Source organism: Falco cherrug, chromosome 11 (genome assembly GCF_023634085.1).
Source record: "Falco cherrug isolate bFalChe1 chromosome 11, bFalChe1.pri, whole genome shotgun sequence".
Taxonomy (NCBI): domain Eukaryota; kingdom Metazoa; phylum Chordata; class Aves; order Falconiformes; family Falconidae; genus Falco; species Falco cherrug.
In genome coordinates, this window is record NC_073707.1 from 33,910,266 (window position 1) to 33,937,799 (window position 27,534).

The window sequence follows — 27,534 nt, forward strand, 5'->3', positions numbered from 1 at the left end:
ATCTTAAAGCAAAATTTACAAGAGCCTTATGCTGACATTATTCAATAGAAAGAACTAAACAGAGTCCAGGGCATTTGTGAGAGGCTGATCATAAAAAGCAAGGTTTGTAGTCTGTTTGGTTTTTTAAGAAAATCAAACACTCTCTCTTTTTTTTGGCATTAACATGACAAAGTTGTAAAGATTTAGCAGTAGCACTGTACTAGCCTTCAAGAAACACACAAAACAACTGCTCCCTTAGCTAGATCAGCTGCTCCAGCAAGCATTATAGTTGCCATTATCAGAGCTGAAAGTGGAAAGGAATTCCTCATGAATGCACTGAAGGACAAAGGATCTTGCCTGTCACAAGGGCCTGTATAGTGCTAGGTGCTGGGACTACAGTATCTGCATCCTGACATATGCTTGCCCAATGTAGTCTGCTGTTCCGCTGGGAGAAGTAACCCTTTGATAGTAAAGCAAAATAATTCTACTCTGTGAATCACTATTTTTTTACTTGCAACAAAAGCCAAAAGCCAATGTTCTACAGTCAAGACAAGGTAATCACAGCAACATGGAGCTCCGCTAGGTAGAAACACAACAGCTACTCAGCATCAGCATTACTAGGCATGACTCAGATGCTCCACTGTATTTGGAATATATTTGCAACAGCAGGCAGTTAATATTGCTGTGTAGTCTGTAAAAAATGGCATATAAAGGAAATATTGTAGCTATTTAAATGGGTTTATTTTGATACCATCAGAAATAAACTTGCTGAGTAAACCAGTATTTAGCCCTTTATCTTTACAAGTGGCCTTTACAGAGTAAAATAGCTGATGCTCTCCTGTGCCGCTGCCCTGAATCTGCTGTTACATTTCTGTGGGAGCAGGTGAGAGTAGCTGTGTCATGTAGCAGCAAAAGGCACCAGGAAAGCCTTGGGAGGCCAGCAGCAGCAGAGCCCACCAGCTTGCGCCCCCCAAACAACCCAACCCAAGAAACCCAAAGAGGATCCCCCACCCCCAACAACTGTATGAAGCCTGACAAGATGACTACTACCATCCTGCAACTCCATACACTAGCTGAATACACCTAGTTTGGCCAGTAAACTGTTAAAAGCAGCCACATTCTTCTACTAGAGAGTAAGCTTTGATAGTTCCACCTTTCCCAGCTGTTGGTAAGTGGCTCAGTACAAAAGGTCAGGTTGGGAGTTATCCACAGCACAGGGCTTTCCATGCTCCTGGCAGACTGTCTCATGCCAGTCATTATGGAAACCAACTGTCACAAGTGGTTTATGACCTGGGAAGACACAGAGACACATCGGCTGCCACAGAGAGAAGAGCAATCGTAGGCTGGAGGACTAGGCTCACTTTTGAGACCAATTCCTGCTCTGGCGATTGTCTTCTTTCTCACAACAATCTTCAGAAGGGTCCGGCCACTTCAGGGACCCAGAGCTCTAACATTCCTGCTTACCAGCTGCTAAACTCACAAATGTCTGCGATTCTGAAGCTAGTCTCCAGAGACCCAGAAAAAGTTCTTCTGAATATACTGGGAAGCACATCAGTCTTAGCACTGCAGAGCAGCCTGGTCTCTATTTCGTGCTTAAGTCTCTCATATTCAAGAACTGGTTTTGTCTCCTCTGGAGTGGAGCAATGTGACAAAATTTATTTCCTGCTCACCTATTAATATTCAGCTGTGGTAGAAACAAAGTATTTTGGCTTGTGCCCTCATTTGCTCACTGAAGAGAAATAAAGACTAACCAAAATGGTTGAACATGTTTCTTTTTTAAACTAATAAACAGGATTTCTTTAATGATCAAAATTGAAGCCCTGCTTCTCCAGAAGGCTGCAGGGTGACCAAGACCCAGTGCAATGGTAGATGATAGAATAAACCTGTAAAGTTTATTTGTGAGATTTCGAAAAGCTTTCCTCAGATGTCACAGACTGCGCATCACAGGTATTCTTGAGATAAATAACAGAATTATGTAAAGAAACAAACAAACCTTTCCCTACCTATAAAACAGAAGGTGAAAAGAGATATCAGTGACAATTTCTTGTGTATTCTTTGCAGGTCATGTCTAAACCGCACAGTGCAAACAATTGCATGCCCTGCTGAGGACTCCCTTCCTACTCATGCACTCCTACGGGCCAAAGGCAGGCCTGTAAGAATATTGAAAATTCAAGGTCTGATTTTGCAGTGAAGAAATAAAAAAATATTCAATGATTTAATGAAATTTGTTATGAGACACCATTTCAGTTCCCAACTTCTGTTTCTTCCTATTACTGAGATTAGGTCAGGGTAAAACACAAACATCAAAGCACTGTTGTGATGAAAGAACAGTTGTTTGCTTTCTTTTCGTGGCCAATTAACACAGCTTGCTAGGAGGAAAAAAAACCCCACCCCATTAATGCTCAAAGAGGAGCAAGCTCAGCTTTAGGTCATAAGCTGCTTTCTATGGTTTGGTTTGCCACACTTACTCTGGAGCCTAATTCTGTTGAAGCAGGAATCATTCGGAGATCAGGAGTGGTATCATTCTAAGGAAGAGGATATGATCAGATTCAGGCCATGGGTTGCTATAGAACTTGTCTCTGTATCAGATTCAGGCCGTGGGTTGCTATAGAACTTGTCTCTGTTTGCCCTTTCCACTTTTCAGTCGCAGTGCTATCGTCCTACTAGACCGCCAACACAACACAGGGGAAGAACTCCATACAACTTTTTTTGAAGCGGTATTTGAAAGAGTGCATTGTCCTCAAGTGCCTGATGCATTCAATCCAAAAAGCATTTGCTACAAAAGGTAAATAAAACATTACAAGAATCAGATTTACATCTAATCTACAATCTAACCTCCGCATTTACAAAGGGGAAACTTTTCCAAATCTTTAAGTCAGAGGAAGTCTTGTGAGTAAATCCTATACCCATCTTTGAAAATGTAGTGTATGCATCTGCTTTTCCACTTGCAAGGAAAACGGAAGAGTTGTCCAGCCACATTAATTGGTATATAGGACAATGAGATAAAAAGCATCTAAAAAGAAATAAAGTCAGCTTGTGTATTGTGCAGATTTTACAACACTTATTTCTGCAGATGCATTTTCTGTATAACAAGGCATCCACATCCACCACAGCAGGGGAGCTGCCAAGTATAACAAAGAACACTCCAGCATGCTTTGATCTGTAGTAAATTTAAAAGGTAGTTTTGTAAAATGAAATTAAAGTGGAAAGAAATAGTGGAATTTAACCTTTTTATGCCCTGTATCAGTAATGCCACCGGGAATTACAGCTTCTCATTGCTCTCCAGATGCATAAGGAATCAAGTATTAGTTATTCGTTCCTACTACTTCTGTTCAATCAAAAGGTGGCAAACTACTTCCCTTGAAACCGCTGCTAATGAAGTTTTAGTGTGAATGCAACTGGTGACAAGCTAGTAAGAACAAATTCTTAAAAGATACTTAAGCACCAAAATTCCATTGATTCATGTGGAAATTATAGCTTTGAATACACTTAAACCTGGTCACAAGTAGCAATTAAAATTTTGCCAGGTCAACAACAAAACACCCTTCTGAAATTACTTTCTTCAGCAGGGTCTTTTTCTGAAAGCAACCTGTCCTGTTTCCCTACTCAGCATGGCCAATATTGTAACCAGATTGCCATATGTAAACCCTGCCCTCTACAATACCACACGTACTCTTCCATACATAATATGGTTCCTTAACAGTTTTATACTACAGTAGAAATCTTTCAGAAATATGAGCTTTTGCTCATATTGGTGATACTGCATTCATGTAAAGTCTTCTACAAAGGTTCCTTATTCTGTGATGTGTGCGGAGTCCCTTGGTCCCACTGATAAAACGTGAAAGATGCTGAAGGATTAGACCTCATGAAAGCAATGGGAGTGAGATGCAATATGCAATCTTCTTCTTCATCACCTCCAGCGTCCTGAGCACGGCATGCCTTGCGATTTCATCCCCAAGTATGTATATCTTGGTTCAGTATATTAAACCATTTAATAAAATAGCAGAAGGGCTGTGAGTAGGAACTGCTTACATACGTGCTACTTCAGCATCTGGACAACAGTTTTGACCAAACCAGTCTCTGGCTGATAAGAACACAGGCACCCAAGAACAAAACTAGACCTACTTCCAGTTATTTCTGTGGAAGGCAGAGATGGCCTTAAATTTCTGATATGCGCTGTGCAGCCTGTGAGACATGGTGCTTGCTAAATGCAAAGTATTAACCACTATGGTTTCAAAGCTGTTTTTTATTTGTTTCTATTTGTTCAGTATTTTCACGGTTAACACATGGAAAAAGTGAAAGTGCCTGGTAACATGATTCTAAATTGTTGGCTTTGGTAGCATGAAGTAAAAATGCAAATGCATTACTGAGTGAGCAGAGCCAACAGAAGGCTTGGTCACCCCCACCACATCCTGAAACATAAACAGGAACTTTTTCAGAAAATGGCATTACCTTTATTCAGCACAGCCTAGTTATTAGCTAAATATGCAGCACATTTTCAGCACATCTAACTTACAACAACTTCTGCCATGAGCCTGAGAATACATTAAAGGGTGCTCATAAGAATAATTATAAAGCACCTACTAGGCCAAGGAGATTCTGCTGCAATATTTTAATTTTCATTTAAATTATAATTTACACCACTCTGCTAACAAAAGGAAAAAAGGCCACTTTAAATGTAGAAGCAAGCACATGTATGTCCATTTATTTTTCCTTAAGTGCAAGTAGGTTAAAGCTCCATCTAGTGCCGGGGTCTTGGAAGTTACTGAGAGATCTGCAGTCCAAAAATAGCAAACACGTGCTCACAAAATTATCAAGCAGGAAGCCTTGCATCAAAGCAGTCACACACAGGTGACAAGAAGGCTGCTGCAATTGCTCTTAGTGTGTAAGGGCTTAATTTTAAAGCTCCTGTATCTTGGACCACACAGAGAACATGGCACTACCTGGACAGGGACAAAGTGCTCGAAACACATGCCTGCAACAGCAAGGAGTGCCAGCCTGCAGAGTCACACGTGTACCCAGCACCACTCTCCTCGGCAGTGCTCCATGATCATCGCCGCAATGTTTTGCGCTACTCTTTCTTTTTGGATCCAGGGAGCGGGGTGCAGAGAGGGAAGCACCGAAGGCAGCACACTCCTCCCAAAAGCAAGGGCACTCTCAAGAGAAGTGGAAAATTCGTAACTTCTCAGGAAAAGAAGGGATTTGAATCTTGGGTTTCCCATTTCTTGCCAAGTGCTTGCTCAAAGGGTTGTGTGGAAAAGGTGACAGCACCCGGACTCCCCCCAGGACCACACATCCCTTTGTTTCACAGGGACCCCGGCACTGGTACATGCGCACCATTCCCAAGGAGCAGCCTCCAGGTCTCACTCTCCAAGAAAGCAGGCTGGAGGAGAGCTGCCTCCGTCCGCCAGTGCTGTGGGGCAGGCATCCTGCACCACTGCCCTCAGAGCTGTGGTGTCTTCCCCGCTGCAGCTCCTGCAGCTCCTGCAGCCGGGGACCTCACACCAGGTTCCATGCCCACATGGGGTCTGGTCACCTCAAAGCTAGCCAGAAACAAAGCAGGCTTCAGGACGGCTTCAGGACTGAAACTTTGAATTTACTAAGCATGTTGAATTCCAGTTTTGGATCTATGCCCCAGCTACATTCTCTTTTCTTTCAGCAGAAAATACTTCAACACATTAGCTGCCAACCTTGAAGCAGGGTGTAAATAAGATCGCTGTTTTAACTCTGGGAAGGAACTTACTGTAACAATATTTCATAGTAGTTGCAGTGTGGCAAAAAAAGGTGTTTCTGATTAACGCTGAAAATACCTTAAGACTAGAGTAAAGTTTACTATATTTTAATTATATTTTGAAAACTACCTGGGACTTTTATTTATTTACTTTTATACCCTTCAGAAAAACTACCAGGAAATCAATCAATCAGTATTTTTTCACATACTTCAGAAGATGCTTTACACACCAGGCTGCTACTCCGAAAGAAGGGCAGAGCACAGGGAAGGTCTATGGGGGTGGGCGAGGGGGAGGAGGGAGAGAGAAGGGAACTGCAGTAGAGGGGGCAGAAATGCTCGGCTGACATTTGCTAAACTCAAAGTACTGGTTTGCGTGCTGTAAGGTAATCATGGTTATACTATGGTTATAAATGTTAAGTAACTCCTTTTATAGTATTTCTCTTCCTGTTACAGCATATAGTTTCTAAAACAGCAAAGATAGAAAAAAATATTTAGTGATTTAAATTAAAAACAAACCTTTTTTTGCCATCTTATAAAGCTTTTTTTTTTTCCTTGGTCTTTTAACAATCATTTGACAGGGATGATTATCCACTCACACTACTTAGTAATAGAAGCTACCACATAAGCCACTGCAGCTACAATGCTTTACGTGTGAAGAGTGAAGTGCAGTCTTTATTTTTCACCATAAACTATTCTTTAAAAAAAAGTTGTTGGAACTACAGAAAAAAATGTAAACAAGGAGAAAGAGCTGTGTGCAATAGGAAGGTGTTATAAATGAGTGAAGTGGAAAAAGGTATAATCTGGCACTGAGGAGATGTGCCATTGCCTCTGCTGCAGCCACACAGCTGATGACTGTCCCCAGGTCCCTGCCAAGAGTAGGTTTTGAGAAACAGTATACGTTTGCCTAAACGCTGCCTCCAGGCTGTCTGTTTCAGCACAAGAGTTCAACCCCCTTCCAATCAAAATTTGCTCAACTAACCCATATCTAAAACCAGGTTATCACCAGTTTTGAAAGGCTGACACCCTTACTGCTTAATATACAGATTGACCACCTGCCAGCAGTTTACCATTACCTCCTCCACAGACACCTACTAACAATAACACAAGAAAATGGGGGTCTATTAGAACAAACACATTAAAAAGTCCAACTGTTGCTAATGTTCCCTTTCTTTTTCTGCATTTTATTTTATTTTGCAATGGTAACTGCTAAAACTGCACCTGTTTCTAGCTCTGTAACCAAAACCATGCTGTATGTCACAACTGCCTTTAACTTATAACATAGTTATTATAAGTTAACAATAACTCATGAATGCTATTCTAACTTAATAATTAGGGCGAGGTCTGTATAGCTAAGGACAGTCATTCTGCTTGTTCAGTCAAAGCAGTAACATGTTAGACTTTTTTTTTTAATATATTGAAGTTGTGTATTTTCCCTTAAGAAAAGTGGTCCTCATTCTCCATTTTACATTTGAGTTTCAAAGAAAACTGAAATAGGAGGAATCCTTTCACTCTTCTAGATGAACACCTGAGTTACTAATCTTTAAAAAGCACTTTGCCAGTTTGACAGTTATTTTCATCCAGAGTACAGACAAGCTGTATTAGATGCATCTAACATATGTCTTCACATAACCTAAGCATGCACTGGGAAATAAAGAGTTACAAACATGTACAACCAAACATCAGGTGTGACCAATTGCGGACACTCCCAAGTGTGGCCTGATGATGCAATGTGAGCTGAATTGCTGGATGGGGACCCCAGAAAGACAGGAGAGCAGAGTCACATAGGAGATGACTGGGTTCCTCTTCCTCACAGTTACACCACCAAGAATCCAGTCCCAGTTGCTGTAAAGACTGATGATAAAAACCCAGAGCCTGCTTCAAAACAGTGTATGATCAGATGCTTGCCTCCACTGGCACTTACTATCCAGTGTTCAACCAGTGACGCTGGGGGGGGCACAATCCATCAACAGACCAGTATGCAATCAAAGCCATGGTCTCTTGAAGCAATCTGCCAGGTTTCTGCAGATGCCTGCTTACCACCATGCTTCATTAAAAAAAAAAATAAAATTTTGTAATGTTACAGAGCATTATAAAGTTAGAACTGTATAATTTCTCTGGGAAAATATGGCTTGTTATATTTCAGAATTATCATTAAATGCTTTTGCAGACAGTGAATGTTTTGGGTGGAAATCATGCATGACAGATAAATTTATGTATCTGTGATCCAAAAATCCTTTGGACTTTTAGCATAGAACAAGCATTGACAGCAAAATTATTTGTGATCAGAGGAGGAAATATCACCCAGATAAACATATTTACAGATACTGTCACTGAAAGAAAGCTCAAGGAAGGAAATAACGTACTGAACAAAGCTTCAGAGCTCCCTGGCTAAAGCATGTGGCAGATGGAATAAGCAGTGCAAAACCAATCACCTATGGAAACTGTGAGCTAGAAAAGCATAAAGGTCTGTCAGTTTGATAACCAGAACACAACCACGCATAGGCAGCCAGGAACTGGACACAGACTGACACATACGTGGACTGCCAGGAACGTGCTGCTGACCTCGTGGTCATGTGTTCAGCAGAGGGTTCTGGTGTTACTGCCTGCAATGCAAGGCAACATTAGGAAAAAGTTTGAGGGGATTTTTTTCCTTATTGTATGCCAGCACAGTGCAAAAGTGCGGATCAGCTGTTAAAAAGGTAAAATTGTACAACAGTCAACTTCAACAGCAAAAAAAACCACAGATGAAGCCCGGGAAAAGTTAAATGTTGTTCTTTTTCATCTAACAATTTCTCAGCGTGGTCAGTGAAGTTCACAGAGATCAGAGGTATAGACTTCAGGCAGTAATAAGATTGTTAACTGTTCCTGTCTAACCACACCGTGCTAACAGCCATAAAAAATTACTGTGTTGAGAGCCCATACTTGCTCTGCTCCATTTTCCACCCTTCTGCTTTCCCTCCCTCTCACTTTGTGCTTCTTCAACTCCCTCACTGCATTTCTTAGCCTTAGTTTCCACCTTTCAGATTAACTCCTATACCACCTTTCACCCACTGAAATTATCAGTTAACAAAGGCATGTAATGAGTCACCACTGCACTTGGATAAAATAAAATAAAGAGCTTGGATTGACAATGCTACCACCTTCCCTCCACTATGTTAAGCCATCTACAAAACTTACTGAATTTCACAGTATATACCCTTGTTTCATAATTGAAAAATTAACAGAGGGCTACCTATTTGGGTTCTCTTTGCTTTATTTAAAGCAAAACAAAATAGTGCAGGATCTAAGTACACTGAAGAGCCTGACTGTTAAATCTTAATATACAGAAAGCTGGATCATATAGGCCTGATTCTGCACATCTCGCAAAGGGACTCTTACCAAGGACGACACCATTACGAACTGGAGACTACCTGTCCAAGTAAGAATCTACATATAATATACTTTCATTTCTAGGATTAATGTTTATGTTTTGTTGGTCACCAGCGAGATCAAGAAGTTACTTTAAAAACCAAAAAGCTGAGCAAAGTTCCATGATTTCAGACATCTCTTTTAGTGCTTTGGCCAGTCTATAAATCAGATCCATGAAGAGCTGTCCTTCCTCAGATTTAAAGCATTTCTGGAAGCCACCAAAACTGAAGCAATCTCACACCCTTATCATCTGACACAGCAATACCCCTACACTTGCATCTGATTTTAAAAGTGGCATTTTAGGTTTGTTATGTTTGAATTTGATGGTTAAGTAAATGATAGGGAAGGAAAATAATTCTCAACTGCTTAAACAATTAATCCTTAGAAAGACAAAGGTTTTGCTGAGCTGTCTATACTGGTAAAACCACACCCAGGCAAATCTTCTCTATGGAGATGAAACTCTCATCCACACATGGAGTTAAACCACCATTCAAACGACCTGAGATACACCAGAAAAGCATCTTTTCTTCAGAACTTCCTGGATGGTTTCAAGTGCTGTTCTACAGGGCTCTCTGCAGCATGACCATAGCTATGCTACCCTCGACAGGACCCTTTTCATGGGCAGGTGTAGCTATGCAATAAAACCTTGCACTGTGATCTTAATCTAACAATTGTTGCATTCTGTATCACTGCATCTTTTAAACCTAGCTTCAAATTTTCAGCTCATTAATAGGTCATTTTTACAATATATTTCCAGCTAACACTCATCCCAGCCTTTGGTGGCTTCCCCGTTTTTCAGTGAAGCCACTTCAGCAGTTGTGGAAGTTGTGGACTCTGTTTTTCTAGTCATTGCCACGAGGCTATGAGACAGGCTGCTCCTGGCTTCTTGGCTTTAATCAGCAGAAGTGAATCTACTAACTTGCACAAGTTCTAAATCAGTTTTACCCTCTGCACTTCCAAAAGCACTTGGGGTAAAGACTGCCACAGGAAAACCAATATGGTCTGGAGAGGAAGTCACCAGAGCAGCACCTCAAACTGACGCGAACAGTGGCAACGCTGGAGGCGAGTGATGCATTGAGTGAGCTCTGGGTCTGTAAAGTTTAATTTTCACAAAGAAGTCCAGCTGTGTTCTGTTGATGGTCACTTGCCCTTCCTGTCTACACATAAATGCTGGTTAAAGTTCTTCAAATGGGCCAATTTGGTCAAAAACAGGAAGAAGTCAGGACATTGTAAGAAATCTTACCTTTGGCTGTACAACCATTTCGAGCAGAGCAGCACCTCTGGTAGTTAAAAAGCCTGACACAAAACTCGTATTAATTTGTTGCACTAACAAAATATACGCCCTTGTCCTGGGTTCAGCTGGGATAGAGTTAATTTTCTTCCTAGTAGCTGGTACAGTGCTGCATTTTGGATTTAGTATGAGAATAATGTTAACAACACACTAAGGTTTAGTTGTTGCTAAGTAGCGGTTACCCTAAGTCAAGGACTTTTTTCAGTTTCACATGCTCTGCCAACAAGGAGGTGCACAAGAAGCCGCAAGGTAGCGGAGCCAGGACAGCTGACCCAAACTAGCTGAAAGGATATTCCATACCATAAAACATCACGCTCAGTATGTAAAGTCCTTCAAGTTTTTGGGCAATTGCAACCTTCATGTTACTAATATAAAAGCAGTCAAGTTTCCCACAAAGCCTTAAATAGTACACTCTCACTAAGCACATTCAGTACTTTAAAATTCTTTCAAATGATTATTTTTCTTAGATGTGATCCAACATAAATTTTAGGCAAAGTTCTAAATCGAAGCAAAAAGACCAATAATTTGTTACAAGCTGCAAAAAAAAAGCAAAATCGTGGCTTTACTGTGCAAATACTTTCCAGAAAGAACTACCAGGCAGAATGCAGACGGAAACTAAAATATGAAAAATCACGATCTAGCATTTATCATGCATGCATAGCTTACATGGTTCAGACAGCACCATTTCATACATCAGTCGAGGTACTGATGTTAAAATGACCCGCTACTTCTATCACGTTTAACCACAATATTTTTGTTTATATGTAAATCCTTCACGTAACAAATGTCTCAGATTCCAATTAAGACTCATAACAAAAAATACAACTGGAACTCCTCTCTCCAACAATCTTGAACATATAGAGCACATCCTTATTTTCTTAAACCAAACAGTTTCAAAGGAGCTGTTGCAGTAGTGCCCATACAAATAGCATTATCATGATTGCTTAACACAGAACATGATGACATGAGGCACCTAATAGTAAAAATAATATTAAAGGATTATGTTTTTTAGAAAAAGCACTGGTGACTGCTGAATCTTCAAATTATACAAGCTACCTGGTAGTTTTGTAACATTAAATAATGGTAATCCAATTCAGGCTTCACTTTCTAAATGTATTAGTAGAGTTTCTTCACAAATAACGACAACTAAGAGCTGAGCCACCAAGCAGGTGGCAAATACTCCACACTTGTCCATCCGTTTATGTTCAGGAGATCCCAGACTTCCATGCAATTATTTACAATTTAAATCATTAAAAGCAGACAACTGTCTTCCTGCATCGCTAGCAGAATCTGCTCATCAAAATAGCACTCACTGCTGCTCACCTGGTTTATGCAGCTATTAAAAAAAGGTGATACTCCCCACGAAGCAGTGGTAATATTACCATTCTGTGACATCCAGGTGAAACGTTGGGTTCATCAAAGAGGCAAAGCATTGAACCCACCACACATTAAACTGGCAAGACTCCAGAAGCCCAGGGGACCACCATGTAGTGCCACACACGGCAGTTCAGTAGCTGTCAAAACTGCAGCATTTCCCCCCAGACCCAGCCCAGCTCTGAGCTGGCAGCGACTGTTGGGTCTTTACCTCCTGTGAAACAGGACCAGACATGAGGTTGTGAGGGCTCAGAAACACATGCTTGGTCCTCAGGCTGAAGGGACGGACAAATGTGTGCAAGGGTGCATGCAAGAAAGTGAGAGGCAGCATAGCCTTTGCCTAAAGCCCTGGAAACCCACAGGTTCTTCCACAAGATACCTCCACGCTTGTACCCAGCAGCCCGCCATCCATGTGAAGCCCACCCCTCTCGTTAATCAAAGAACAGTGATGCTAGCAAACAGGCAGTTCCAAAATTCCCAAGGCCTGTCCCTGAGTTCAGGGTGTCCACCTCTATATTTATTAAATCCACTTATTAAAGTGAAACAATCTGGAATCCTTATTGCAGCTTGCAAAAACAAAACAAAAAAAAAATCACGCCCCCATATAGACAAAAACCAAACAGATTTTGGTTCAACTCTAAAAATAATGGACCCATCAGCCTCCTGTTCATTTAAAATGGATGCATTCCATTCTGTGCAAGTAGTAGCGTTAAACTGGAACCTCTTACAGACGAGACTTAAAAGGAGAGAAGTGGCCCTCAATGGCAACTGCAGACAGAAGAGAACTTTTTCTCCTTCCCATGGAAGGAGTCTGTGGAGGAAAGATGATGAAGGCAATCCAAACTTCACAAAAAGCTTCAGCTATTCAAAAAGCCAAAACCAAATTTAAAGCCTGTAACTCACTGGCAGATACAATGACAGAAGGATCTTCTTGGTATACATGGCTGGCTGGAAAAGGATAAAGCAAAGTTCTGGTGCTGTCCCAACTGACTGGGGGAAAGGCACTGTGAAAATAAAACAAAGTGCTTATGGAATTAAGCTAAAAGTTGCAAGTAAGCTCTTTTGGAAGTATTTAGTAATCTAAGCAATCTCTATTAGTATCTAAACAACACTCAAACCCATGATGACTCAACTAGGTTTTAAAAGGACTAAGAACACCCTGAACTATGCTGTGGGGACATGCATTATAAACACCTGATGGATATTCTTCGTCGGGGAAACAACCTCAGGGAAAGACAGATCCAATTTACTGTATACTGTGCCTCGGCATATTCAGGTATAAGATTTAACTTCTTGAATTAAAGCTTCAAAGTTAAATTACATGGACAGCTACTTTGCATCCCAGCTGTCTCCATCTCCCACAGAAACACAACAGATACCAAGTAAGCCAAAACCACCCTGCTCAAAAGGAAGGTGACCCCTCTCACCCCAATTTCAATGTTAAAGATGATGGAGCCATTGCCCTAAAACACACCCTTGAAGTTGCAGGTGAACATTCCCACAACTTGTAACAGGAAAGTCTTGAAGAGTGATCCTGCCCAGGGCCCAGTATCAATGCAGCAAAATATGGGTATCAGACCTGGACGTCTCACAAAGGAACAGGGAAGCTAAATTATTTCAACAGAAACTTGGTGGAAACTTGAAGAATAAAACCTGAAATCACCACTCAAATAACCAGGCAGAAATGCCATATAACAGATGCTAGTGTGTTGGAGGGGAGCCCACCAGCTCAACACAAGACCAGCAACCTGATACAGAGATGTTTTTGCTAGGTGGATGGGACACTGGTGCAGTTCAGCATGGCAGCGAGAGCCGCCGAGCACGGCCAACTGCCACCAGCATCACCAGTGGCACCTTCCCCAAGGACACAGCTGCCGAGTTACACAAAGGAAGACGTGAAAAGTACAGAAATAGAACATAAATGTAACCAGTGGCGCGAACGCTGCCACGGCCCCAAGAGACAGACCCGGGGCAGCGAGGCCTGGGCCCAAGGCCTGCGGCTGCGCAGGGGGCCGCGGCCGGGCCCTCCGGGCACTTCCAGATGGCGCCGCTCTGCCGCAGCGAGGTCCCGCTACGAGCCTGCCCTACCACTCCTCTGACACGCCAGGGGTTTACCTCAGCAGCGGCCGGGCGTCCACCGGGGGAGAAGAGCGCAACTGCTGGGGCCTGAGAGCGACGTTCGCGCCTCCCCAGCCCGCGGCCGGGTGGCCGAAGGCGGCAGGCCGCCCGGCGGCGCCGCAGCCGGTACTCACCCCAGCGGCCGGGCCGGGGCTGAAGGCGGGCAGGCAGCGGGCGCGGGGAGCGCTCTCATCTCCCGGGCCAGGCCCTGTCGCACCCGCCTGCCACAGGCCGGGCGGGACCGGGAGCGGGACCCCGGCGGCGGCCGGGCTCCGCACCCGTACCGCGCTCCTCCGCCCGGCGGACGGCATCTCGGCTCCGCCGCTCCCGCCTCAGACGCTGCGAGCCGAGCCGGGCGGTGCGGGGGGCGGTGCCGCGCCGCGCCCCTCCTCCCCTCCGCCCCTCGGCGCCGGCAGCGCGGAGGGCTGGGCTGGGCCGCGCCGCTCGCTGCAGCGATCGGCTCCGCTCCGCCGTCGAGGAGGGAGAGGAGAGAGAGCGAGAGGAGAGGGACGGGACCGCCTCGCCTCGCCTCGCCCAGCCCCGCCGCCCGGCCCGCGCCTCGCCGCCCGCCCCGCTCGCCCCCACCGCCGCCCGCGCGAAGATGGCCGGCTGGCAGAGCTACGTGGACAACCTGATGTGCGATGGCTGCTGCCAGGAGGCCGCCATTGTGGGCTACTGCGACGCCAAGTACGTCTGGGCAGCCACGGCCGGCGGCATCTTCCAGAGCATCACGGTGAGGGCGGCGGCGGCGGCGGGCGGGCGGGCGGGCGGGGAGGCATAGGGGAACGGCGAAGCCTGCCGGTGGCACCGGCCTAACCCCGCGGGAGCGCGGCGCGGCCGTTAGCGGCGGGGCGGCGGCGCCGGGGGCACCTTGCGGGGCGGCGGCGGCGGGCCCGGCGGCCGGGGAGCGAGGCGGCCGCGCCGCCTTTTTGTCTACGGCTGCCGGCGGCGCGGCGGGAGAGGGGCCCTTCCCGCCGGCGGGGCGGGGGCGGCGGCGCGGCCCGGCCCGATGCGGCGGGGCCCGCCCGGGGGCCGCGGCACTGCCGCGCGGGAGCCGGCGGGGAGGCCGCGCGGGGCGTGCGCGGCGGGGCTTGCGTAGGGGCCGCCTGGGCCCGGCGCTGCGGCGAGGCTTACGTGCGCGGCGTAGGAGGCGTTCGTGAATGCCCACCTCGCCGCTGGCTCCATGTTTTTCACCGCCAAGATGGCGCACTGCCATTGATTCCTCCCTCCCTTCCCTTCCCTTCCCTTCCCTTCCCTTCCCTTCCCCTCCCCTCCCCTCCCCGCCCCCCCCGCGCCCGTCCTTCGCCGCCACCCCGCACCCGCCGCTGCGGGACCCGCGCCGCCCTTACATAAGGGCCGTGCGGGGCGGCCAGCGCGCTGCAGCGCGGTCTGTTCCGGCCGCCCCGCCCCGGGCACGGCACGGCATGGCGGGGCCGAGGCAGAGCAGAGCGGAGCCGGGCCGGGCAGGGCCTGCGGCGGGCGGGCGGGCCTGCGGCGGCCGCGCAGTGCTGGGCCGTGATTGGGGGGCTGGGCCCAGCCGTGACGCTGCACTTTGAGGCCGCCGCGTCGCGGCCGGGCCCGCTCCTCCCGCCTCCGGCTCACCGGGCCGGGCCCCGCCGCGGCCGCGCTCCCCCCAAGCGGGGATGGATGGTGGCGCGCCCGCCCGCCCTCCGCCCCAGAGCTGCGGCCCGCCACTGCGGCGCCGGGCCGAGCCGAGCCGCGCCGCAGAGGGTGGCTTGGCCGCCGCCTGTTGGGAGCTGCCCCGGGCTCTGTGGGGGCCGCCGCAGCTGTCGTGCCAGGGCTGAGCTAATGCCCCGCCGATGCGGGCAGATGCAGTCGGTCGGCATCGAGGGACAGGTGCTGGCGGGGCCTTCGGATCCGCCAAGCTGGCGGTTTGCTCATCGAGACGCGTGGCCCGTGCCTGACTGGCCTCTGTCGCCCAGTACCTCCTGGCGAGAAGCCGGGCCCGAGGGTGCTGCGGGCGGGCCAGCCGCGGGTAACAAAGCCCGGGGCGCGTCCTGCGCGGCGGGGGGGGGGGCGGATGTATTCTAAGTAGAAACTAAACAATGAAAAACTGCTGTGCTAACTTTGCACTCTTTCCTTTGACAGCCAGTAGAAATAGATATGATTGTAGGAAAAGACCGAGAGGGTTTCTTCACCAATGGTCTGACCCTTGGTGCGAAGAAGTGCTCTGTGATCAGAGATAGCCTGTATGTTGACGGCGACTGCACAATGGACATCAGGACAAAGAGTCAAGGTGGTGAGCCAACATACAATGTTGCTGTAGGCAGAGCTGGCCGAGGTAAGTGTGATTTTCTTCATTTTCAGATTGCTAAATTCAGAACACAACCCTAAGCATAGACCAGCTATTAATAAAACCAGACTGCTGTATTTAATGGTTAATGTCAGGCAGTGACATAAGGAGGTGGTACATGGCACTGGTCTGGATGACTAGATTTCTGCCTGGGAATCACACTTGGCCCTGTCCCCTCCTGTGATCGCGGCTGAGTACTAGATTGTGAAATGGTTAAACAGATCTCTGACAAGCAGGAAAGAACAGACTACTGCTTGGAGTAAGCTTACCAAGTATAGGATAACGATAATGTGGTACCTAAAGCCTAATGGTAGGGATCTATTAATGATTGGTAGCAGAACTAGCTTTTTCATTGTAAACTTCTCAACAGAAAGTTTTATCCTCCAAAGACATGTATTCCTGGTACAAGCTACTCCTACTTGCCTTTTAACAAGTTCTGCACTAACTTTTCTTGTGCTTCCTATTGAGCTCTCCAAAGTTTGTCTTCAGGCAAAGAAAGCCTGTCCGATTTGGTGTCATTGAGAAACTTGCTTTACGCTAGTACGCCTACTCCTTGTGATGCTCACTTAACTTACAGTAAAAGCTATTGTGGGGAAGGCACTAGATTTGAATATAAAAACCCCAAAATACTCAAACTGCCTCAAAATGCTGGCTACAAGTAGCATGCTTCGGTTCGAGATATCAGGCCTAGCACTTTTTGGCAGGCTGTGGAACAAGCTGGGGAGCAGTGGATTTTTGCTTATAAGTATAAAACCCAAAGTAGAGCAAAATTTGTCTGTAGGCTAAAGCCGGGTGGCAGTGATACAGGATGTTTGCAGCACTGAAGTGAAACAAGCAGAGTTCTGACTGCTGCAGATTGAGAAATGCCAGCAAGAACTGTCTGTCTTAAGCTTTTTTTGTGAGCAAATTGCTATGGAGATGTACAGTCATCTGTAGGTAGACTGACTGCAGCACTTCCAATTACAGTACTCACGGCTTGGGAAACAATTAGGGTGCTTGTGGCCCTTATTGTGTCTGTGTACCTGCTGGTGACATCTGCTGGCAACTCGCAAGTGGTGTTTGCTGGCTGGGGAGCCTTGGGGTGTTCTTGTTCAGCAAACTGGGACACTTCACCAAAATTATGGGAATAGAGAGGGTTAGCATTAAAATCTTCCCTGTGTTTTGTCTTGGGCACAAAGCATAATTTATAGTTGTACTGTAGGGGAAGTCAGCCCAGTTCCAACCTCAGTGGTTTTTGGTGTTGGTGGAGTTTTTTTGCTAGCATCAAGGTAGTCGCTCTGGTTCTTACACCAGTAGTGACCACTACAGATAAGAATATTCCCTCTTCTGCTCTTCAGAGTCACATTTCTTAGAGATACACTACTGCTTTTGACCCTGACAACACTTCTTTCCTCCTGCTGCTCCCCCCCCCCCCCCCCCTCCTTTCTTCTTTTTTTTAAGATGCAGCCAGGGTTTCCTTGCTGGGTGATGCTGATGGTAGAGAGGCACTGTGGTGCTTTTTTGAGAGAGTTGGTAGCATTCTTCTTAGCAGTGAACTCCTGCGACTCACCTAGTTAGGTAATGTCCCTAAGGATAACTCGTGCCTTCTCCAAACCCTCTCTCCATCTGTATTTTTACAAGACTCCTGTTAAACTAGCTTAATAGCCAAATACTAAATCTGGAAGTTGAGTGTGTTTATTGCACTGCCTAAAACTTGCATTATTTCCTTGTCTAACAAACTCTTTTTAAAACTTTTTTCTTTTCTCTTTCAGTCTTGGTCTTTGTAATGGGCAAAGAAGGGGTCCATGGAGGCGGATTGAATAAGAAGGCATACTCAATGGCAAAATACTTGAGAGACTCTGGGTTCTAGTTGCTAGGCAGACTGTTAAGTATTAGGGGAAGATTGCTATTAAACTTTCCTGGCGGTGAGCTTTAAACCTTACATTCTGGAAACTTTACTAGCAATGCAGGGTGATGGGGTATGAACCTGTGTCTCCTTTGTATCCCTTTGTTGGTGGGGAAAGGTGTTTTTGGGTTTTTTTTCCCTTTAATTCTGTTCATTTCTGTTTTGTTTCCTTGTGTACTCCAGCATTGGTTATAGTCATGGGAAAGGAAGGTGTCCATGGAGGGACACTCAACAAGAAAGCATATGAACTGGCTTTATACCTGAGGAGGTCTGACGTCTAAGCAGCCTCTCCCCATCCACCTAGCAACTGTCTTCACCACCACCCAGTTGTGTTCAGTGCTACCAGACTGTAGATGGTAGTTTGTGTTTTTTATTTACCCATTTCCTAATGTCATAATTCCAGTTACCCTTTGTTCATTTATATGTTAACCACTGTATGTAACCAAGTCCCATATCTGGCACCATTACTGCACCACAAAGATGATATGCATGATACCTTGAAAAACTCTTGGGAGGGTAATATGCCAAGTGTAGGCTTCGCTTTGTCTTAGCAATTAGCGTGATATTGATGACTAAAACAACTTAAATACTAAACAAGGTGCCGATTGTACAATCTAATTTGATCAATGCCTCTTCAGCACTTTGAGCAATTACACAGCTCACTAGTCTTCCTTTCATAGAACATGGTTGGGAGGAAAAAAAGTGCATGCATATCTTTACTACTGTCCCTCTTTTTTTTTTTTTTTTTTTTTTTTTAAATCCACATTTGTTTGCTTACACCCATTTTTATAGTGCCTGGTTTGTTTAACCGATTTGACACTCAAAAGCTATTAATATTATGTTAGTTTTGTCATTGCACTTCACTGTAGGCTTAAGTCTTTTCTTCATGTCTGAAGCTTGTAATGCTTAACAAGTGCAATCACAAAACTATGAAAGGGTACAGATGCACTTCCTCCCATGACCTTAAAACCACCATCCCGAATGAATCCCCAGACATTCCATCATTGCAATAGCTCAGGCACTTTTTCTTTTTTTTTTTTCCTTTTTTTTTTTCCTTTTTTTTTTTTTTTTTTTTTTGCCAGCTCCTGTTCTGTAGTTGAATTGTAAAAGGCTGCCATTATGGACATTAGATATCCCAACATAACCATCTGGAGTGTGTCTGGTTTCAGTTTTTCATAGGACCAATTTTAATTTGCAGCTTGGGTGTTGTGGGGTATTTTTTTTGTCATTTTTGGTTTTTTAATATGAAACTGCAATGTCATTGTGGAAAACTGCCACCTTCAGCTATACTGGGAGATCTCTGACTCCAGTCTTTCTGCCAGATCACTTACTGGTAAAGACTTTTGCTGCTCTGAAGCCACTGTTCGGATGAAGGTTGGTAGTTTGAAAGCTAAACTGTCAAAATGATGCCATTTCAAATTTAAAATCTCCATTTGGCCTGTCACACCCTTGCTGCAGAAATTATGGAGTGAACTGCCTTGTGCACTAGTCATCTGAAATGTCTGTAACCAAACTCTCAGTTCAGGCACGGTACTAACTTGTATGTCCATTTAAAGAGAACTGCAGAACTCTGTATACAAAAGAATAAATGGGAGATGGTATTGGTTGGAATAACTGACTTGGCTGTCTTGTGATGAATTTTTTAATATGTATTCTGTGCCATACTATTGTTTTAAAAAAAATAATGAACTGTTGCTATTGTGAGATGGATTTTAACTGACTATGAGGGTTTCTTTTGAATGGCACTACTTTAGGGGACATTCTAGTATTTGCTTCTACTGTTGGGCCTTGTGGATAATGTACAGATTTAAACAAATTCTTGTTGCTGATTTGTCCACTTCTTTCCCTGCACTTTGTTACATCTGGGATACAGTCTAACTCATCTGATTTAATATGCATTTCAAAAAATGCCATAACTATTAAAAACACCTTGTTTACAGACAGATGAAATAAATTTATTCCAACCAAACAAAATCAGACTGTTGGTAATTTTTTCCCTCCCACAGGCATCCTCCCAGGCCCTCCTTCATTGCATGGCTGGCTACCCTAGTACGAGATAGAAGTGCAGTTGTCAGGTTTGTAAGATGGCAGTAGTACAATAACAAAACTTTAGTCAAAGGCCAGGCAGTTTTTGGGGTAGATTTTAAATTAGGAGATGACTTACAAACTGCATTTGTCTGACTCTGTGGCAAGGGGGTTTCCCTGCCACGTGACACACCCCCCCCCCTCAATATGCAATCCCTGAAACAAGCTAGAGGAGACTACTGCCCCATGATCAGTTTGTTAGGGTAGGTGGCAGGCTAGCCAGGGTCAGCCCACCACTGCAGAAGAATGTGTTCTCCTTGCATAGGGGAGGGACAGATTTAAGGTCTACTCCCCCAGCAGAATTCTACCTGGCTTTTGGTACTTGTGCTACCCAAGTACTCTGAAAACAGGGGCCCTGCAAGGAGACAGTGCTGGTGAACAATGGGAGCTTGGGGGATGGGGAAAGAAAGGAAAAACCCAAACCATAGAAGGTTAATCTTTGGCTGAGGCTGGGGCTTTTCCTCAGTCCAATGCCAGTTTAGATATTGCCATTAAAATGCCTTTGCTCTCGCCTGCCTTCCCCTACATCCTCATCTGCAGCGTAAGTGTTGCACTCACACACTTGACACTAGACCACTTTTATACACAAAGTGTTTATCTTGAACTATTTTGAGTTGTTTCATGTCTGAACTGTACCTTCCAGCTCTCAGTGCCAAAGTTGGAGTGGACTAGAACAAGCCCATAGCTTACATGCATTGAGTAGTAACAGGTACAGAGGCTGCAAACCTCTCACTTCCCTCATAAAATTATGTTAGTGCATGAATCCATGTTTTGCTTTGTTTAAAACTGTACTCACAGTCTGACTGCAGGAATTTTTAATATTTTTTTTCCTGGTGGGGGAGAAGTATGTCCATCCTGTAAGCCATTTCATAGTAAGGCCACAGCTAGAATTCACTGTGATGGTATCTCAGAGGCAGGAACAGCCATTAGCAGTACACACTAGAGTACTTTCCATCCCATTCCTTATTTTAATATTGCTCATTTCCAATCAATTCCCCTCTCCCAAGGAGGCATTTGTATGCTGCCTGTATACTTTTTCTTGGTAAGAATTAGCTGTTGCCAGATAACCTAAATACCATTCTTTAATAACCTGGACTCTCAACAAGTTTTACATTTTCAGATTAACAGACAATTTAAATGCAGAGAGTTATTTTCCTATGCTAAAGTTTTGAACACTGAACTGTCACTTAGGTCATGAATTTGCTTTTTTTTTTTCCCTGCAAAAAGTTACTAGAGATCCAGTGAGACACTTTTGTCTCAAATATTACGAAGCTCCATGTGAGTAACTGGTTTTACTTTGCTAAAAGCCAGCCCAGTGCAGTACTGTGTACCTCTAGTCCTCTGGCAAATGGGCAGGATCGCGCTGCTGAGGGCGTCACCTGCCATCCCGCATTACAGCATTTGAACTGTTCCAGCCACTTCAGCCAGCACAGTTTATTAGGCTTTACCCCTCTTGCCATTTTACCCCTCAGGATTCATACACAGTAGCAGTAGAGATGCCCAATCTGTGTAGTTCTTGTGGGTTCTGTGCTCACGGTTTGTTCTTTTTTTACCCTCTTGCTACCATGGTTTGTAGAAACTTCACTTGCACGCAGTCTGTAATACCTGCTGGCTCTTCCAGCAGAGCTCACCAACTGCCAGATTTATTCACCGTGGTTTACAGCGCCTGCCATTTTATAGAAAAGTTCTCTGGCTGATCATGTGCTTTAGTATTGCATCTTTTCTTTTGTCAGCTGTTCCCAACCATAAGGAAGCTAAGCACTCACCACACCCTCCCCACCCCCACCCCCGACTTTTTTTCTTCTTTTAGCACAGGGGTCCTCAAACTACAGCCTGAGGGCCGGATACGGCCCCCCAGGGTCCTCAATCTGCTCCCCCGGTATTTACAGACACGCCCCCCACCAGGGGTTGAGGGGGGAAACCAAGCAGCCGCAGATGACTGCCTGCCACTTTATCCGCACGCCAGCCCCCTGGTTAAAAAGTTTGAGGACCCCTGTTTTAGCGTACGTTCTTATTCAAAGCTTGGGTAAAAGAACAGAACTGACATTAGACCAGAACTTACATAATTGCTTAAAAAACCCCAGATGATAAGAAAGAAATGGGAAAGATGTGCAAACTAAGAGCACCACAGAGAAGAGGCACAATTGCTTCCAAGGATGTGGCGTTCTTTTAAGGGTAGTTCTCAAGTTGTTCAGTCAGTCTCTCTTCACACTCAGGAAGGTAATTCACTACTGACTGACTTCCTTCGCTTTCTGAAGGTTTACTTCCATCCCCAATTACTTAGGCCTCTTAAGACTGCCTGGCGCACACTGGAAGCTGATGGGGGCTGCATTTATATGCAGAATCTCAGGGCTTTAAAAGTTTTAATGGTGATGTCCAGGCCATTCTAATCTATCCCTTACTTTCACCAAAATACATTTATGAAGTTAATTGTCAGTGTGCTTATTTTTTGTACCATAGTAATTCACAGACAGATTTTAATTATAGCAGCCGCTATTACTTAGCCTTTCAGAGGGTCTTACTGTTATAATGAACATGTTATTTAGAATTCTGTTAGAATTCAGTCAAAACAGCTCACTATTCTGAACTGCTGACAGCACTGCATTTTTAATATTCATTATATTATTTTGTACGTAGGTACCCATTATTACTGTTTGTTCAAACACTGGCCCCGGAACTCTCCCAACACTGTGCACTGTGTCAAGGTGGGTGAGGAGAGTTGTTTTCTTCTGCTATTTAAATCTCCTTTCCTTGACTACTGACCTGTCAAGAAAAATACTTATCAGACCCATCACTTTATTCTAGTCACTTCTTACTGGATTCTTCCCGCCCCCAACAAATGAATGCTTACATCCCCCTTTGAGGGCAAGCTTTAATTCCTGCCCTCTTCTGACTCCTTTTCCAAGTAGTTTGTTCTCATTATGCAGTGAAAGGTTTGGTGCAAGCTTCTTTGCAAGGAGCTATTTACATTAGCTGTACAAACAACATTTCTGGTAAACTGCCCGTGATACCCATGCCATTTTATGCAGAGATGGTATGTTTCAGGGGTCCCATGAAGTACTTTTCATTTCAGACACTAGTTACAACCACTTATTAGAAGAAAATTTTTTTTCAACTGGACAATCAAGTATGAACTTCTTTAAAGCACCAACATCCTATTCTTGAAGAGCTAGAGATTGAAGTTACATTAACAGACTTCACATAAGCAAAAAACCCTAGAGGTCACCTGTTTATGGCCTAGGGCAAAGAAACAGTGCTATTTCACATGGATAATGTAGCAGGCCACAGCTCTAAGAAAAATCAGTATTCATCTTTTTCTGTGGGTTTGAACAGGCCATACCTTTTGAAACAGACTTACCCAGCAAGTTTTAATGAAATATGCAAGTCCTACTAAGAAACACTATGAGATACTCAACCTTCTGAAGTATTTCTAACAATAAAGTGCTATTTATTCTTTGATTTTCGTTCTCACTGGCAACAGCAGCTGACAAGTAAACTGTACCTGTGGCACAGAGGAGGTATGGCAGGGGGAGTATCGCTACAATGGTTGCTACCAAGGCCTGCTGAAATAAAAATTTACGTTAATACCATTAGCAAATTTAGAAAATAGAACATTTTTTTCAGAAACAAGTTTTCAGAAATCAGTTTTCACATTGGGACTTTACTAGACATAGGCAAGCTGAAGTGGAATTTTACATGGTGAAAATGTAATACATTTGCCTTTAACCCCGTGGACTGCTGGTGGCAGTGGTTTGAAGATTAATCATTCCTTCCTCATTATCCACATCTCATTCTACAAAATAAACTTTCTACTCTCAGCCAGTCCCACAGCATGGATTTCCCCTGCCAGGTTGAAGCAAGGAATGTAGCTGCACTGTGTATTAGGTCAGAAATAACAAACAGAAACACCTTGCCTGTAATCGCCTCAGCCCAGGATTCGGCGTTTTCTGACTCCCAGGACACAGGCTCTGAAGGTGTTGGCAGGTGGGCAGGAAATACTAATAGCACACTAGTCTTCCCTTCCTCTCGCCCATACAAATTACATGTACAGACCCAGACTGATTCAAACTTCTCCACTAAAAGTGAACAACAATTAAGGTTTTCTACGTAACTCACTCCTGCATGGTCATGTCTGTATGTACTGGTCAGTACAGCCCTTTGTACTGTGACACACAGCACAATTTAAGGTAACGTTTACCAAGGGACCTTAATAGTTGCATCGTCTGGATCTTTCAAAACACTTCAATGTTAGTAATAAACATAGAAGAGCACACAATGAAAGTAACTCAAAAGTTCAATAAATTCCTTTTGATACTTAAAGTGGAAAACATGTTTATTAACATTCTTTCAAGCTTTCCTTACTCAAGGCCATATAAAAAAAATCTCTGCATTTTGAGTATGTGTATGTTTTTACTTTCTACATAGTTACAGAGGTATTATATAGCATTTACTTTTTCCATAATACACTGGTAAGTACTAAGTTCTGTTAAAACAGTTATAAGCACTTTTTTTCAAATCGGGTATTTGAAAAGAATTTTTTATATATACATAGTTTAGCAGACTAATGCAGCATAAAATGCTCTTTAGTAAGAGGTATATGAGTTGAGGATCAACACAATACTTACCTAAAATTATTTTTCTATGTGGAACAAAACCTCTGTTTTGGTCATACCCACTCCCCCCCACCCCCCCACCCCAACTCCCACATCATCACTGGAAACCAGACTACCTTGTGGTAGCAAGTAGGGATTGTTAGTGTTTACAGTGGACCTTACTTTGTGAATTGCTCAAAACTAAAAATATATGCTAAATTTCCTTATCCTAGGAACTGCTCAATGGAACTGCTTGAACTCAGCTACTGTGGCAAACTCCAAAGGATTATTTGGAACCACTGCTTTGAGGTAAGTGGAATTTCTTCTGCTTTGTTTTGATACACCAGCTTACCGAGTATTGATCTGTTCTGCATTTTTCTTTCAGTAGTGGTGACAGTTTTTAGGAAAACTCTGTACAAACATGCAAATACATTTTTTGTTGGGCTTAAGGGGTAACACATACCATACATGTAACAAATATTGCTATCTCTATGACCCAGTTGTAGCTACAAAGTGGGAAAAAGTTACTTCCAGATAAATCCCATTTGAACAAGATACATTTAGAGTCTGTGTGATATTTCTATTGATATAAACTACTAACATTATTCATTAGCATTGTGAAGTCCAGTTAAACTGTTCATTTTGAGAAGACAGAACACATGACTGAATACCTGAATCAAAAATAAATCTATCTGTAATGACTTAACCATAGTACTAACTACATGAACTGCTGCTCCTACTGAAGAAACTGAATGGATTACAGATTAAAATATATTCCCTACATAAAGGTTTGTAAAGTATAGCCTTAAGAACTCTTTTGTTCATACACTATTCACCATTAATAGTCTCAAACAGTATTTGCCACTCTGTACTCCCTTTCGTCATTGGGCTGTAGTTGAACTACTACACTTTCTTCGTTTATTCCATTTTCTGCATCACTGCTATCAATATTTTCATTGTCATCTTCCTCATATTCTGAGGACTCAGTCATGTTCTGATGGGAATGCGATTCTGACAAAGCCCCGAATGACTGAGTACTAACTGAGGCTAATGGTCTAAGCAAAGGGGTATTTTCAGATACTTCATTCTCCTCTTGACTACTGTCTGTTTCAGAGTCAGAGTCCCCCTGAGAAGGGACCACTTTCTGCTTACATACAGGACATGTTTTTTTTGTTTTTGTCAGCCATGGGTCCACACACTTGCAGTGATACGCTGTTAGAAAACAAAACACAAGTACATCGTTATCTAAGTGAAAAGGACAAGGAAACCTGCTCAATTGTATTTAGTAACACAGGACAATTTTCAAATTTAACTCGTACAGAGAATTTTAGTCACAAGGTGGTTAGCACGTAGACTGTGTATCCTTATGTATAAAACACCTAACAGATCAGGAGCTTGGCCATATGGTTATATGCAATAAATACCCAGTTCCTCTACTGAATGAATCCAAGAGCAATCCTGCAATGAGCCACATTTGACAAAATAGGCTTTAAAAGCTTCTGGAGGAATCACACCCACCTTGCAGCAGATCTGCCCACCATCATTATCTTCAGAACACCTCTAACCTCCACCAAGATGCATCGAAGCACCTTGTTTTTAAATAAAATTACTGCATGATTCTGCAGATTTAAAATTAGGCACTGCAACTATACTGGCCTTGTTTAAAAGAATATGTTTGAAAGCATCTTACTTTTGGTATTAAAATTTAGCTCTGCTTATTAACAGGGACTTCTACCTGGCAAAGAGCTAAGTATTTACAAGGGTAAGCATGTTGTGTATAGTACCTGTTCAAGCACTTTAGTAGCATGTTCTCTACAAGAACAGATGATGGTGTGGTTTTGGGGTTTTTTTGGTTGGTTGGTTGGTTGAAATTTGTCAGCCATCTTTGACATTGGTGATCGGGTTTAGGTAGCTTTGCAGTCCCCAGCTGGGACAAATCTGTTCTTCCTCTTCTGAGAATTCTCTGTCAACTCGTTTTGAAATTGCTTTTTAGGACTGAGGATTTGCAAAGCTCAGTCTGTCATCTGCTATGTTGACTGTGGATGTAAGGCTGTAACAGCAGTTGCCTCCTTTTAAAAATCTTAGTGGCATGGTATTTGCTGCTGCAGTGCCTGGTCAAGAGCAGGAATTTAATGAGAAAAAGCTGGGTAAAACTGCACCCAGCCAAAATAGCTGTAATATAGTTAACTGACTGCAAGGTAGAGAGAGTGTCTCAAGCTAGGAAGGATGAATCCTATCTTTCTTGATAGATTTTACACAGCTTTTAAACTTTTTTTTTTATATAAGTTTAGAGATGTTCATGCGGACAGGCCTCTTCCAGATTTCTAGATATAGGCCCTTAAAAATGCTTCTTATACTTGCATGCAGTTAGAAGCCGTCTTATCTTATGCATAGATACATACATGACTACTAGATACACCTTCTGCAGTGGGCTGCATTTGAAAAAGACTGTTCAGACAGTGCAAACTTGTCACAGTAAAAATATTCCACTAATCTCTGCACTGACAACACTGACTTCCAAGTGCAGTCAAGGCAGCGGTCTGTATGGCTACAGGGTAGATTATACCCCTTCATCCCTATGTCACCAACAGCTGAATCATGTTCTATAGTTTAATTAATCTTGGAAAAAGTGAAAGCTTATTTAAATGTAAAAAGTAACTCTGGAATGTGTCCCTATTAAATACAGACATTTAGGGGACAGCATCAAGCACAGATTTTCTTTCATGTGTACATCCAAAAAAAAAGTACAAAGTAGGA

General features: G+C 43.9%; 2 protein-coding genes and 1 long non-coding RNA gene across 23 annotated transcripts in view; 1 reads left to right on the forward strand and 2 right to left on the reverse strand.

Annotated features, from left to right (window-relative positions):
- LOC114014495 (uncharacterized) overlaps positions 1-16,004 on the reverse strand; it is a 101,619-nt gene extending 85,615 nt beyond the window's left edge. For 13 of the 18 annotated variants that reach the window (XR_008734426.1, XR_008734423.1, XR_008734412.1 and 10 more), the window contains exons 1-2: positions 13,899-14,167; positions 12,687-12,787 (exon numbers count right to left, since the gene is read on the reverse strand). This is a non-coding gene — a long non-coding RNA (uncharacterized LOC114014495). Of the gene's footprint in view, positions 1-1,982; positions 2,507-12,686; positions 12,788-13,898; positions 14,176-15,250 lie in introns of those variants that run through there. The other 5 variants (XR_008734417.1, XR_008734420.1, XR_008734415.1 and 2 more) reach the window with 5 other exon arrangements.
- On the forward strand, positions 14,345-20,074 carry PFN2 (profilin 2). Of its 2 annotated transcripts, none has more exons than XM_055723511.1 (3): positions 14,345-14,634; positions 16,011-16,203; positions 17,967-20,074. In XM_055723511.1, the coding sequence occupies exons 1-3, from the start codon at positions 14,503-14,505 to the stop codon at positions 18,062-18,064; spliced, it is 423 nt and encodes a 140-aa protein (XP_055579486.1). In that variant the 5' UTR covers positions 14,345-14,502; the 3' UTR covers positions 18,065-20,074. The 2 variants fall into 2 exon arrangements, with proteins under 2 accessions (XP_055579486.1, XP_055579487.1); XM_055723512.1 differs by having other exon boundaries at positions 18,284-20,074.
- A 4,426-nt stretch (positions 20,075-24,500) lies between these two features.
- The window catches only part of RNF13 (ring finger protein 13), a 44,727-nt gene continuing 41,693 nt past the window's right edge, over positions 24,501-27,534 (reverse strand). For 2 of the 3 annotated variants that reach the window (XM_055723508.1, XM_055723509.1), the window contains one exon: positions 24,501-25,989. In XM_055723508.1, coding sequence (XP_055579483.1) covers positions 25,625-25,989 — 365 coding nt within the window. In that variant the 3' untranslated portion in view covers positions 24,501-25,624. The remainder of the gene's footprint in view (positions 25,990-27,534) is intronic. The other variant, XM_055723510.1, reaches the window with a different exon arrangement.

Excerpts from the sequence above, each read along its gene's own strand:
- PFN2 (XM_055723511.1), top strand. The coding sequence starts at position 14,503 with ATGGCCGGCTGGCAGAGCTACGTGGACAACCTGATGTGCGATGGCTGC. Across the intron at positions 14,635-16,010 it reads GCATCTTCCAGAGCATCACG|CCAGTAGAAATAGATATGAT; the intron begins GTGAGGGCGGCG and ends TTCCTTTGACAG. Across the intron at positions 16,204-17,966 it reads TGTAGGCAGAGCTGGCCGAG|TCTTGGTCTTTGTAATGGGC; the intron begins GTAAGTGTGATT and ends TTTCTCTTTCAG.